General features: G+C 41.5%; 1 protein-coding gene across 1 annotated transcript in view; it reads left to right on the top strand.

The window, feature by feature from the left end:
* The first annotated feature begins 247 nt into the window (after positions 1-247).
* WWC1 (WW and C2 domain containing 1) overlaps positions 248-14,658 on the top strand; it is a 141,812-nt gene continuing 127,401 nt past the window's right edge. Inside the window, exon 1 of the mRNA XM_012552422.3 lies at positions 248-1,148. Within this exon, the coding sequence (XP_012407876.1) occupies positions 1,030-1,148 (119 nt within the window). The 5' untranslated portion in view covers positions 248-1,029. The remainder of the gene's footprint in view (positions 1,149-14,658) is intronic.

The raw sequence follows: 14,658 nt of genomic DNA on the forward strand, positions 1-14,658 counted from the left end.
AAGTAGAGTATAAACACAAGGATAATGAGGTCAGTTCCTGGTGGGAATCGATCCCCGAGGGTTGGATTAATCTAGGCTCTGGAGGTCTAGCCATGTGGTCGAAGTCTCAAAGAGCTAGGCCTGTGGCCCTAGGGGCTAGAGCCCCACCGGTCTTGCCTCCCGACTTTGCTCGGGAGCCAAGGGAGCCCAGGCGTCCTGCGCCCCGCCTCCCGGGCTTGCTGTTTCCGGGGCAGCGTAGTTACCTGCATTACCGCGGCAGCACCTGGCGGAGGCGGGGGCAGCAGGAGAGTCACTGCCGTGACCGCCGCAGAAACGAGAGGAGGGGACAGGGGCGGGAGAGCCGAGCGGAGGACGGAGGCAGCCTGGAGCCCGGAGCTGGGAGCGCAGCGCTTAGGGGGAGGCTCGCGCTCGCGCTCTGGCTTCAGCGTTAGCGCCCGCTCCCGCTCAGTGCGGCCGGATCCGGGGAGCCCGCAGCTGGCGAGAAGCTCCCTCCTCCCCTCCGCACCCCCCTCCCCACTACACTTACACACGCGCGCACGCTCTGCACAGCTTCGCCTGCCGGAGAGCCGAGCGGCACATGGGAGAGTGAGGCAGAGGACTGCGGTGAGCCGAGATCGGAGGAGGCGGAGCGGAGCCCCGGTGCCCGGGGGAGCCTTAGTGCCCGGGCCGGGGCCGCAGGGCCGAATGGACAGCGCCGCAGCCCCGGCCGGCCCCCCCTGCACCCGTTAGCGCCGCCCTCCTCCCGGGCCCCCTCGGAGCTCCGTGCCCGTGTGCCTGTGCCGGCTGCGCCCCGGCCATCCCGGACTCAGTCCCCCACCCTACCCCCGCCGCCACCTCCGCCCCGGGCTGTGCCGCAGGAGCGGGCGCGCTGCCCTTGGGCCGGAGCCACCGCGGCCGCCGCTCTTCCCGCGGGGCCCGATCATGGTGCCCCCGCTGCTGGATGGGCCCGAACAGCCCCGCCGGCGCCGTTGAGCCCCGGGCCCCCCCCAGCCGGGAGCTGCATGGGGGAGCGCGGACCGGCTCGGGAAGATGCCGAGGAATGAGCTGCCCCTGCCCGAGGGCTGGGAGGAGGCCCGGGACTTCGATGGCAAGGTTTACTACATCGACCACACCAGTCGCACCACCAGCTGGATCGACCCGCGGGACAGGTAGGACATGGGAGAGGAAAGGGAAGGAGGAGGGGGCGGGAGAATCGCCTTCACTCCGCCCTGGGTGCCCTACCCATGGCACCCCTCATACTCCACCTCCAGTCCCACTCTGTAAGAGAAGGTGGCGGCATGTGGGTGATGAGAGGTTGGAGTATTAGAGGGCAGGTGTCTGACTCCCTCTTCACAGAGCTAGAAGAGATTTTAGGGATCAATTAGCTCAGCCCTTTCTTTTATTGATAAGATTTGTGGCTTTTAAAATTTTTTGCTTTGATGTTTTGGGGCGTGGGGGAGGTAGAACTTCCACCATTTTTCATATTTAGCCAACCAGAACTACTTTTTGGCCATGCACCTGCTCCTTAGGGCCCTCCCTGGATTTTCCAAGACTTAGGGGATGCTCAGATGTCTGGGGTTGATTGTGACAATTTCCAGTGAAGGTTAAAACTCTGCTTCTTATACAGAGGAGCTCTTCCAACTTAAGAATTGCAGGGGATGACTTTTGGGGGATCTTAACTGTCCTAGAATTCACCGAGGCCACTCCACACTCCCGTATCCACACCCCTCCAGTCTACCAGATGGGAAGCTTATTCCTCCAAGGAAGCATCAGTGAGTGCACCTGTTTGGACTACAAGGCCTTTTCTCGAAAGTAGCTAGTTACTGTGCAAGAGTGCTCCCACCTATCTTAACCCAGTGTTTTTTCCCTCGACCTCACAACCACCCAAGCAAGTAAAAAGGTAAAGCTTGGAGAAAAGAAAGGAGGATCTGGGCAGACTAGATATCCTTAGAAACACAACAGAGCCTTTTAGAACTAGAGTTTCTAAAAAGTGTAGTTCCCCAACATTTGAGAAATATGAGTGTGGAGGAGGGGGGCCTAGGAAGAAGTCATTACCCAGAGGTCGATGGATAAAAGGGTAGGTCTGGAAGTGGGGAAGAACTAAGAGAAGAGAAGGGAAGAACAGGAATTGAATCAGTAAAGATGCCTTAGGCCTTAGGGAGCTGTGGTCTGTGCAATTATCACACACTCAAGTGGTCATCAAAGGCTCCCATAAAGGAATTTGGGGTGGGGGGGGGGAGTAAGAGAACGGGGAGGCAATCAGTGAGCTGAAGGGAAGCAGAAATGACAGGAAGATGAGTGAGAGGGAAGGCTATGAAGGAGGGTGGGGAAAACCAGATAGCCTGCAACCTGGGCTAAGCAGCTTGGTTCACCAAGAATGTCACAGCTACTTGGAAGCTGTTATAATGTTAATGGAGGTGAGAGGCCTCTCTTGTACCCATTGTGATCATTTCCTCCTCCTCCTCCTCTTTCTTCCCACTGTAGAACTTCTTATCCCATGCTTTTGCACAAGAAGGAACAGGGACATATATATGTCCTGGCAGGGACAATTCCCTCCTCCTCTGGTTAGCACTAAGTGTTTATTTTTTAAAGGAGATAATATTTGTAAAGTCCTTGGAACAGTGTCTGACACATAATAAGCTCTTAATAAAATGCCTATTCTCTTGTTTTCCCCTTTTCTGCTTAAAGGCAAAGTATGAGAAGGCTTAAGGAGTTCCCTCTTTGCTATTCCTTACTTTTGAGAATCCTGGCCAATGCTTATTGTTGTTGTTCCAATTTCCCCAATGAAAAGTGACCTTTGAAAGTATCTAATATGTAATGCCCCTGTCTGCCCTTGCCACCATGTTCTGCAAAACACAAAGACTCATGAGGATGATAGAAGTTGGATCCCTCATAGTTGGTATGTGTGCCTTATGGCCATCAGATTCATATAAAATGAGGTCCCTCGAAAGCAGCCAGCAAGGGGGAATCACTAGGAATCCAAGACAAGAATTTACAAAGAGAACAGAGCAGCTAGATGGTGCAGTGGATAGAGCACTGGCCCTTGGAGTCCAGGAAGACTTGGAGTTCAAATTTAGACACTTTAGCACTTCCTAGCTGTGTGTGACCCTGAGCAAGTCACTTAACCCCAGTTGCCTAACCAAAAAAAAAAAAAATGCACAAAGATGTGCATTGGCAACTCAGCACTTTCACTGATGGCAATCCTGTAGAATCCCTGTTCCTTGCTTTCTCCTGGGTTTTCATAAGATCCTGCAATCACAGATTTAAAGCTGGAAGGTCTGAAGAGATTAGGTGATTTCTTCAGGGTCCAACTAGTAAGTATCTAAGAGAAGATACTTCTAGTTACTCTTCTTACAGAAGAGTCAACTCTTCTGACTCTAAGCTCAATGCCCTCTCCAATGCCTCATGCTAGAAATTGGATATTTATTTTAGATTCTATAGGATTCCAGATTTAGAGCTACAAGGGACTGCAGATATTGTCCAGCCTAACCCCTTCATTTTACAGATGAAACTCAGGGAAACTGAGCCCCAGGGAAACTTAGTTAAGTAACATGTGCAAGATCACACAAGTCCTCTGGTACCAGAGTCACTACTATACCACTATACCATTCTGCATGGTTACATATACTAGTGACCCTGTTCCAGAATCGTTAGACAGTACAGCTATGGCCCTAAAATCTTCTTTCCTTGACTTCTCAAAAAAAAAAAATAAATAAGAAGGCTCAAAATCTTATGAACTTTCTTTTCACCTGATCACTTCTTTCAGATCCAGCAAGGCAGCTGTGTGTATGTTACTGTGGTTTCAGGGTATTGGGAATCCCTAGGATTTCAAAGATTTGTTGTTCCCCCTCCTTCTACAAAAATACAAATATGCTCATTTGATTAGGAGTGGAACTGGATAATCTCAAGCCCTCTTCCAGTTCTAACATCCTATTAGTTCTATAATCTCCACCCCTTGGAGGCCCTGATACAAAACATTTCCTCAGGCAGACTAGGCTAAGGAGGAGATTGGTGTGGATTGTTCAGTATATGAAAAGGATTTGGATCTTTCTCTTTTTTTTTTTTTTGTGTCGATTTTAAAGATACTGCCTTAAAAGAATTTGCGATTGCGTTGATTCTAGATGTCATCTGGTTTGGAAATCTGTGGAATTTAGGGAAGTGATGTAGGGCAGGAGAAAGAGAACGATTTATGGAGTCAGAAGTTGTGTGGCATTTTCTTGACAATAATACTGGATGGTTTGCCATTTCCTTCTCCAGCCCATTTTATAGATGAGAAACTGAGGCAGAGTAGATTAAATGACTTGCCCAGGGTCACACAGCTGATGCTAGATTTGAATTCAGGAAGATGAGTCTTCCTGATTCTAGGCCTGGTATTCTATCCAATGCACCAGATTGCTCAATGAGTGAGAAGACTTGAGTTCAAATCCCACCATTCTTATTTACTATCTGGGCGACTTTGGACAAGTCACCTAATTTCAAATTTACATCTTTAAAATGATGAGGATTGGATTACATGGCCATTGAGGACTTTTCCAGCTCTAAATCTGTGATTCTATGATATATGGGGTAGGGTGGGGATAAAGAAAATGATTCAGGGGAAAGAACATCGGTACTAGGGTCAGAGGATCTGGATTTAAAACTCATCCCTAAATTTATTCCCTATGTAATTGGGAAAATCATTTTTTCCTCTTAGGCCTCAGTTTCCTTATCTGTAAAATGATGGGATTAGATAAATGAGATCTCTTCCAACTCCTGGTCTATTATCCTTTTCCATTTTCCTGTTGACCTGCTTACCAGCAGCTATATTCTAGTCTATGATATATAGACTAGATATATAGACTATGATATAGGCAAATTAGTTCCCCTTTCTTTCCCTCAGTTTCCTCACATGTAAAAAGAAAGGCTTGGATCAGGGTGATAGATTGGAAAGAATATTGGATTTGAAGTGAAAAGATCCAGATACAAATCCCAGCACCACCACTTAATGTCTTCATGAGTTGGTACAAATTATCTCGCCATCTCCTGACCTCAGTTTCCTTATCAATAAAATGGAGTAGGATTAGATGCTTTTCAAGGTCCCTCTTCAAAGCTTTTGGTGATCTAGGATTACCCATCCCCTCCCCTTTGCTTTCTTTGCACCTAATATAACGCCTTGCATATAGTAAGCATTTAATAAATGGTTGTCAAATTCCAGCTCTAGATGGAAGCTTCTCTGGTGAAAAAGCTCTAAGGGTTCTAGCTTTAAAATTCTATGCTCTTCTAAGAATTCCGCATCTTTCCAGACCTCCTGACATCGGGGCTGGATAGAGAGTGCATGGCTGTGGGGAGGAGGAGGCGTGACTCCAAGTTTAACAAAGCTAAATGCAGTACAGTTTCTTCTTAGAGGGGGTAAGATCCTGCCAAGGTAATTACATGTCTAAAACTAGTTAATGCTTTAAAACAAGATGATTTTCTTTTCTTTGCTGGCAATTCTATTTTTTTTTTTTTTTTTTTTTGCCTTGGCTTTTTCCTTACTCAATTAGAAGATGCCTACACATCCCTCCATCTAAGGAAGTTATATCAAATGATCATTTATTTAATCAGAAAAGTAATTTCTTAACTGTGGTGGGGAGAACAGACTCTCCAGTTACCAGCTCAAAAGAATGTCTTGGCACATTCCTCCCTCTGGGGGTAAAGCTGTTTTGTGTGCTGTCCTGCGGATGGAGGGAGGCTGCTGGGGGTAGGGAATCCGATTTAAGGCTTCCCTTTCACTAGGGGAGTTGAAGAGCAGCCAGGCAGTGAGCCTGCCAGCTTTACCCCTTCACTGAGAGGAAGACTGGGAGGTTGAAATTCCTGCAGATGGTTGTCCGAACAACCTTAGAGAGCCAAATGTGCAGCTCACATTCCCTGCCCACTAGGCTAAAGGCTCCGACATTACCACAAGTCACCATTGATGAAAGGGTCAAGCCGAGGAACCTGATGGGTCATTTGGGACCAGGTTCTGCCAGCCTGGTATTCACAGGGCCCAGGAGCCATTCTCATCTTGCGGAATAATTTGGCCTTCTTCAAGGAGAAACAAGGATCAGGCCAGGGTTACCTGATACCACACTGTAGTGGGGAAAAAACTGATGGCGAGGCACTTAGAAGACCTTGCTTCAAGTCTTGGCCCTAGTACAAAATAGCTGTATGACTTTGGGCTAGTCACATAACATTGATCTTCAGTTTTCTTATTCTGTTAAAATAAAAGGTGGGGGAAGGATATGAAACTTGGAACAAATGGCTTCTAAAGTCCCTTCTAGTCTTGAAGTCTTTGGTATATATATATAGTTTAATGAGGTTCAGGAACTTAACACAATTGCCTGGTATGCAGTACATACTATATACATGTTAGCTATTATTATTATTACAATGAGATAATTTCTGGCAATGCCTAGCCAATTCTTCTATGATATGGAATAGCCAATCCAAAAATTGTTCTGACATTATGCACCAGGAACTACCACTTCCATCCCACTGATTAGCTCGTTAGGTGAGAGGGCTCAAGATTTTCAATTCTTGATGATCCGGTGTCAATTAATTTGGAAGCTATGTCACAACACAGATAACGTCCTGCCCAGCTGGATCAGAGCCTCAACAGCTTCAGAGCCTAAGGAATTTTTGCCAGGGAAAACAATGCTATAGACTTCTTCAACATGATTTCAATTATTCTTTTTATTCTCACTAGTCAAGAGTTTGAAGAGTGGGGTGAATTTTAATTTATTTAAATCATCTCGAGGCCTATATAGTCTACCTGCCTACTTTGCCCTAACAAACTGAGCTAATTTCTCCTGACTTCATAGTCATAGTTGGAATGTTGTTTAACTCTTTGGTGCCATAGAGACCAGGAGATCATTGAAGCAAACAACTTAGGGCCTTTTGGGACTGGATTGGCCTTGGACTAAATTCATATATGGACCCATGGTGAAAGTGGGGAGGGGGAAATTGGTTTGTGGTCAGGCCTAGGAACCCCAAAGATGGGGTAAACCCAATTTGAATCTTGGTAAAGGTTGCATTTAAGTAATTTTGGAGTTTATTGCATGTGTTAGGAAAGTGTTTTGTTCAAACACCTTCTTTGTGTTCTAATGACTAGGGCTCTATTGAAATAGAATAGTCTCACATCTACATGTGAATCTCATACTCAGCAGTTTTGATTTAGAAAAGCCCAAGCCCCCTGTGTAAAGTCTTGGTTTAGGTGTTTATACTCTCTTCCAAGGTACTTTGATTAAAAACTCATATTAGGCCTTGCTTACTTAACCTAGCTAAGTCTTAGAAGGAGTAACATAGCTAACTGATACCATTGTTATCTTCATTCACTCCCCTGCACATTTCCCCCCAAACACACCTAGCAAGAGGGCTGGTTTCCATTCCTTTGAGAACCCTGATAGCAGTGAGAGAAAGTCTGTCCTTCTGAAAAGGACTGACTCAGGTTACTTTTCAGGAGTTCCTAGTTACAGGGAAGATTGGAATACTTCTTGGTACTCTCCTCTCAGGTGCTTGTAAAATGAGAAGGGGATACATTCAACAGGGGTTAAGAGGTGGCTGCATGTGTTGCTGGAGGAGCACTTTGCCTATGGGAAGCGTTTGTCTTGTGTGAGTGGATTTTTCAGATATGATTTAGTGGTGCACCCAGCATGGGGGCTCTCTGCCTTTCATTTAGAACTTTCAGCAGAGCAGAGCACTCATCGCAAATGCTCACAAAATTAAATCCACTTCATTTGGAGAAGTATCTCAGAAAGTCTCATAGCTTTCCACCAAAAGGGTTAAGACACTTTAGCATGGAAGTCTGATGCTAACAGAGCATCTTCATATGAGAGACTGTCAATCAGGTCTCCAGTCTGGTTCCAGGCTTTATGCAGCAGGTCAGTTCAACAAACTTTGACAGGCCATCATATTCCTAATCTTGAATATAGAATTCAAAAAAGAGCTCCTACTCTTGCTGACAGTTCTCTAGTCATAGGAAAATAGGGTCACAGATTTAGTTAGCCCTGGAAAGAATCTTAGAAGCCATCTAACCCAAATTCCTGATTTTACAGATGAGGAAACTGAGAGCCCATGTTATTTACCAAAGGTCATACAGTTACTAAGTATCTGTGATATAATATGAACTCGAGTCTTTCTGACTTTCAAGTCTACACCACACTGAGTCCCTTTCTCTTTTAGAATTAGATAAAAGGATGGAAAACCAGGAAACTGGATACAGTGGCAATTTTGTTCTTTAACCTTTGACAAGGTTATTAAGCCTATAGCTATGCAAGAAACATTCCTGAGAGAATAGCTCACTTCTGCATTCTCAAGGGGAAGATATCAAATCTGAAAGTGGGGGCTGGGAAGCCCAAGAGGGAATCACAAGGAGGAGATGAAAAATGCAGGTGATTTCAGTTTTCCCTCAGTTATCTCCTCTACCAAGGATATCTTACTGTTTGGGAGAAAAGGAACATTAAATTTTCAAATGTCTACTAGAGAAAATGGACTCAAGCTTAAGTTTGTCTTCCATAGTCAGCCATAGAAAATGATAACAAAACTGCATCAAGATTAGGGATACCTTTTTGTAAGCTTTTCTTTTTTTCCTTTTCCACCTTTCCTATTTATTGCTAAAAGAGGGAGCAGGAGCCAAGCACAGCTGCAGACTTTCCCAAGTGGGTTGCCTTGCAGGTGCTCTGTCATGATTGGACCTAATTGAGGAACATTGTGTTTCCCTGGTCCTGACTCACAACCCAAAGGGAGTTACTTGGTAGATTTGTCCTTGGGAGCTACCCTGGAGATCCAGGTTCTGGCTTGGGAGGTAAAAGAAAATACATAGACTAAAGAAGACAAGTAGAACCAGGAGAATAATTTATCTGATAAACACAAGTAATGTAAATAAAAAATCACACTGAAAGATTTCAGAATTGAGCCATCGATAAAATAAATATTAAAAAATACACAGAGAAGCGAATAGAAAGAAATTCAGAAGAGAAGAAAGACAGGCAGGACAGTTTTCTTACTATCATATAAGTTCAATACATACTTTTAAAAAACCCTGATATGTAAAATGACATATAAAGATCAGTTTCTTGTATAATTTTTTTTGTTTAATTTACAATATGTAATTATTATGTAATAGTTCATAATAGATCATGTTTGTTAAGTTCATAATAGACCATGTTTATTAAGTTCATAATAATAATGTGAAAAAAGAACTTTAGAGCTCTGATCAAGGCAGTAATCAACTATGACTCCAAAGGCTTGGCAGTAAAGCATGTCCATCTCTCAGTAGAAAGGTGGATTATGAGTGTTGAATATGGCATATGTCACCAGACATGACCAATATATTGATTTGTTTCACTTAATTTTTTGATTACAAAGTTCTGTTGAGAAGAGAAAGAGGCTGTGCTGTTAAAATTTATCAACAAAGCATTGAAACTTTAAAAAATATTTTAAAGAAAGAAAAGCATAGAAATATAGATATCTTAGCATTCTTTAGAATGCAATGGTTTGTTAGGAATGGAGGACAGCATTTTAACCTCTGAACTAAAGTAATATAGGAAATCCTAATATATGTACTTTGCTGTGAAGGAAAATATGTGTGGTTTAAACCAAATTTGGGGTTGAAATCCAAGGAGAGAGGCCTCACAGCATTCAAGGTCTTTGGTTGCTTTTACTTGCTTTGCCTTTTGAAAATTGCTAGAATCCCTCGGTCTCCCCCAACCTCAGCAGACTGAATTCATCTTTCAGGTGGGCCAACTTTCACGTATGTTCACGTTTCAATTAGTGTTTGAAACCACTTTGGCGTCACTGATTATATAAATAAATCAATAAACCTCTTTTTTCTGCCCTTATCTGGGACTAAGAAGCCAAACCCTTCTTTGGAATTTCTGAAATGAGTGCTGCATGGAAGTTGACACCAGTGCTGTCACAGTGAAATGGGGGTTATAAATTGTAGATGTCATTGTGGGGCATTGATTCATAGAGTTCTTTATTCCAGGATTGTTTTATGTCAGGACTCCAGCTTCTCTTTTAGACTGAAGTTATCTTGGGCATCATGTTGTGTTTGACACAGTGGTGCCAGTATTGTCTTTTTCCTCTTGATCATAAAAGGGATCTTATTTTCTACACTTCTTATCACTTATCTTAAAGTTGACATCCAGATGTATTGTCCAGTATGGTGAGTACTCTCTAGGCCTGCCTTATTTCTTGGGCAGATCAGATTTCTTGGGCCTCATTCCCATTTTCCTATCCTGAAGCTGAAAAGGGACTTTTCAACATGATTTTGGGTTTAGAGTAGGGGACCTGGATTGGAAGGAAAGGATTTATTAAGCACCTACTATGCATCAAGTATTGTGCTAAGTGTTTTGAAAATATCTTATTTAATCATCATAATAATCTTTGAGAGGTGGATGCTATCTATTTTTCCATATGGGGAAATTAAGGCAAAGAGAAGTTAAATAATTTGCTCAAGATCACATAACTAGTAAGAGCCTGAGGCTGGATTTGAAATCAGCTCTTCCAGACTTCTTGTCTAGCACTCTATCAAATACTGCACTACCTACCTACCTCCTGGCTTGATTTCTTGCTATCTCCTATGATTCTAGGAAAGTCTTTTAATATCTATGACCCTCAGTTATCTCATCTGTTTGTTGAAATGTTGAACTAGATGACCTTTATATTCTTTTTCAGCTCTAAATCCATTATGTAGGTTATCTAGTCCAATCTGTCCCATGGCTTGATCTAGGGGTTGTAAAGAAAGAATGTCTTTCCAGAATCCTCTTGTTATCCTGAACCCTAAAATGCTGACCTATAGACAAAATCGGTTCTGAGATTATTGCCTGTGAGTTACACAAAAAGGCAGGAACACAGGAAGTCAGAAGTTAGGGGACCAAGTACAGATTGGAGAATGTATGGATAGCTGACCCTTTCCCTTCAAATCCTTGGAGTTCCTTAAATTTGTTACTTATACTGAAATGTTACAGTCTGAGTATCCATTGCTACCAGAGTATCACAGGAAACAATGTTGTTCTCAATGTTTTAATAGAGTTGTATGATAAAAGAGCAGCCCCCAAAGAAACACCTGTTCTGGCTCCTTTTCCTATTTTTTCCCTGTTGGATAACAAACATTCTGCTATAATCATTTAAGAGATTGATGCCCTACTACTTCAACCTCTATTTCTCTGTCCCTCATCCACATGGGCCACATTCCTAATCAACCAATCGGACATTGAGTAGAAAACTACTTTTCTGAAATTTATGGCGGTACAGAGAGAGGTTAGCACATATTGTGTATTCAAAGATGATCATGGCTTTGTGGCTAGAGAAATTGTCTCAGTTAGGAAGATATAGATTTAAATCCAAATTGTCTGTTCTCCTGGCAACTTTCTAAGATTATATTGCAGATCAGGTGCTTATCTACTTATGTTGTTAAGTTGTTTCATTTATATCGGACTCTTTATGATCCCATTTTGGGTTTTCTTGACAGAGATACTCTAGTGGTTTGCCATTTTCTAGCTAAGGAAACTGTGACAAATAGGATTAAGGGACTTACCCAAGATCACATGGCTAGTGTCTGAGGTCACATTTGACCCTAAGAAGAGGGCTGACAGTTTACTTTTACACTTAGCTGCCCGGTCATCTACACTGGTAAAGAGAAATTCTTCATTAGAATGCCCCTATCTTGATGAAATCATAGGTCAGTTTCCCTCCCAACTCCCTTTCATATACCCAGAAAAAACAGCAAACATCTTATTCCTTATTTTTTAATTTGGCATAATTCATTAATCTGATATTAATCAGGTTCTTAGTAGATTGTTATTTTGTGCCTCATTCCCCTGTTAACTAACATAATCTTGTAGCCTTGATCACTGGATGCTTCTACCTTTCTGACTAATATAGCATCACTGCTACTTCAAGTCCAGTGTCAGAGCATCAGAAGCAAAGTGAGAGAATCATTGAATTTTAAATCGTTAAGGGATCTTGAAAATCAGATTAAAAACTTTAGGTCCAGACAGATAAATCATCTTATCCAAAATCACAAAGTCAGTGATAGAGCTGAGAATTAAAAACCCAGATCCAGTTATTCACAGTCCATATTATATACTACATTGCTTTTTTTCTATCTAGATCCCAAATCTGTTCCTTCATCCTAAATCAGTCAGCAAACATTTATTAAGAGCCTACTGTGTGCCAGGCATTGTGCTAAATGCTAGGAAAACAAAAAAAGGCAAAGATAGCCCCTGTTTTCAAGGCACTGGAAGTCAACTGGGAAACACAAATAATTAAGATAGCTTAATATATATACTATAGATAGTATAAATTGGAGGTAATCCACAGAGGGAATACTCTAGAATTAAGGGGGAATCAGGAAAAAAGTTCCATAAAAAGATAAGATTTTAGATGGGATTTGAAGGAATCCTAGAGGCTGAGATGATGAGGGAGAGAATTCCAGGGTGGGGCATAGTCATTGAAAATGCTTTGAGTCAAGATAGAGTTGCTTATGGCAGAATGGTTCTTACAATCTACTATCAACAGCACAATATGAAATGTGTAGGAGATATATTTTAGATGTATTTCTTACTGCAATTACTTCACCTCTCTGGATCTCTGTTTCTCCATATGTATAATAGGGATAATATCTGGCCTATCTACAGCATAGGATTGTTATAATGGTCAAATGAGATAATCCTTGGAAGGCACTTCAAAAATGTTTATATAATCTTACTTTTATAACCATTGAAACTTTCACTTGATGACTTTTCTGAATCTTTCAGCATTTTTACATCTAGTTTCCCATTTCTAGAAGCACTTCTCTCTGTTTGGATAAAAATTCAGTTAGGACTTCTCCCAGCTTTCAAAACTTTTCTAATCAGTTAATAAATGTTTTTCCTGGCCATCCTGTATCTTCATAGCACCAATCTCAATCACAATGTTTCAGTCTGTGCTGTCTTACTATGGCCTGTTTTCTCTTTGAGAAGTCTCCTAATGTTGACATTTTTATAGTTGTTTAAACTTTGCAAAGTATTTTACAAATGTTCTCATAGAGGTGAAATTTGAATTCAGGTCTTCCTGATTCCAAGATCAATGATGCTTCCACTACTACATCTACTTTCTACTGTCTGGGAACTCTGCTGACATCAATAGCTATTCGATGGTGATATTAGTGTGTGTTCTTTAAAAGAGACATTTCATATCAAAACCAATTATCAAAGTACAATCTACTTCTATTTGGAGCAAGGGATTAAAAGAGACTTCTTCACATTTATTTTCCAATTACTCTCCAAATTAAAAAAAAAAAAAAAATTAGCTTTAAACAAATCACCTTCCCTTAATGGGCTTTAATTTCCTCTTCTGGAAAATGGGACTGGACTAGATTGTAAGGTATCTTTCTACTCTTTCTGTGATTCTGAGTGTTCACCTACCCATAAGTGTGAAGTAAAGAGCTAGATGGCTTTATGGATAGAGTACAAGGCCTGAGATCTGAATTCAAATCTAGTCTCAGGGACTTATTAGCTCTGTGATTTGGGGAAAATTATTTTAACCCAGTTTCATCTGTAGACTGAGTTGGAGAAGGAAGTGGAAAATTACTCTGGTATCTTTCCCAAGAAAATTCCAAATAGGATCATGAAGAGTTAGACATGAATGAAAAACAACTGAATAATAACAGTGAAATGTTCAAGATTTGATATTCAGTATTTCTATTCAGCTTCTTTTAGATTTCTACCATATTTTCAACAACAACAAAAAATGACTGCTGTAGATTTAGGAGTTAATACTTCCCATTGCAAGCTGAAACAGACGACTTTTGGGATTTATCCAAGTTGATCCAGCCCTTCAGGAGATTGGAAAGGAAGGATCAAAGAATGACAGAGTCTATGGGTCTAAGGGTATTTTATTTCAAAAAGACAAGAAATTAGCCAAGATTTTTCCAATGAAAAGGTGTAAAGTGTGATCCATGGTTGCATATGCAAAACAGACCAATTTTTTTTAAATCTAATTCTTCTTAGATGCCAAGATTGTACTTTCATCAGGTGAAAAGTGGCTCCTGTTCATAGGTATATCGACTGAGTTATTGGTTTTTCATCAGATGTGGATAATTGAGGAATGCCGGCATAGAAGCATAATCCATACCTTATTTTATTTTTTTCTAGTAAATTTATTTTTAATGCATATTACTTTATGAATCATGTTGGGAGAGAAAATTTAGTGCATGCAAAAGGGGAAAAAAACCATGGGAGAGATTTAAAAAAAAAAAATGAAGAAAGAAGTGAATATAGTATGTCTTGATTTATATCTAGTCTCCTTAGTTTTTTTCAGGATGCAGATGGCATTTTCTGATCAAAGTCTATTGGGATTATTTTGAATCACTGAACCACTGAGAAGATCCATGTCTTTCATAGTTGATCATCTCACATTCTTGCTGTGTCCACTGTATTTCTATTCTGCTTGTTTCACTCAGTATCAGTTTATGTAAATCTTTCCAGGCCTTTCGAAAATCAGCTTGTTCATCGATTATTTTATATAGAATAATATTATTCTATTACCTTCATATATCACAACCTGTTCAGCCATTCTCCAGTTGATAGGCATCTACTCATTTTCCAATTTTTTGCTACCACTCAAAAAACTGCTACAAACACATAATCCAACTCTTAATGCATTTCATACAAATAAATACTCATTCAATACTTTAGG

Source organism: Sarcophilus harrisii, chromosome 2 (genome assembly GCF_902635505.1).
Source record: "Sarcophilus harrisii chromosome 2, mSarHar1.11, whole genome shotgun sequence".
Taxonomy (NCBI): domain Eukaryota; kingdom Metazoa; phylum Chordata; class Mammalia; order Dasyuromorphia; family Dasyuridae; genus Sarcophilus; species Sarcophilus harrisii.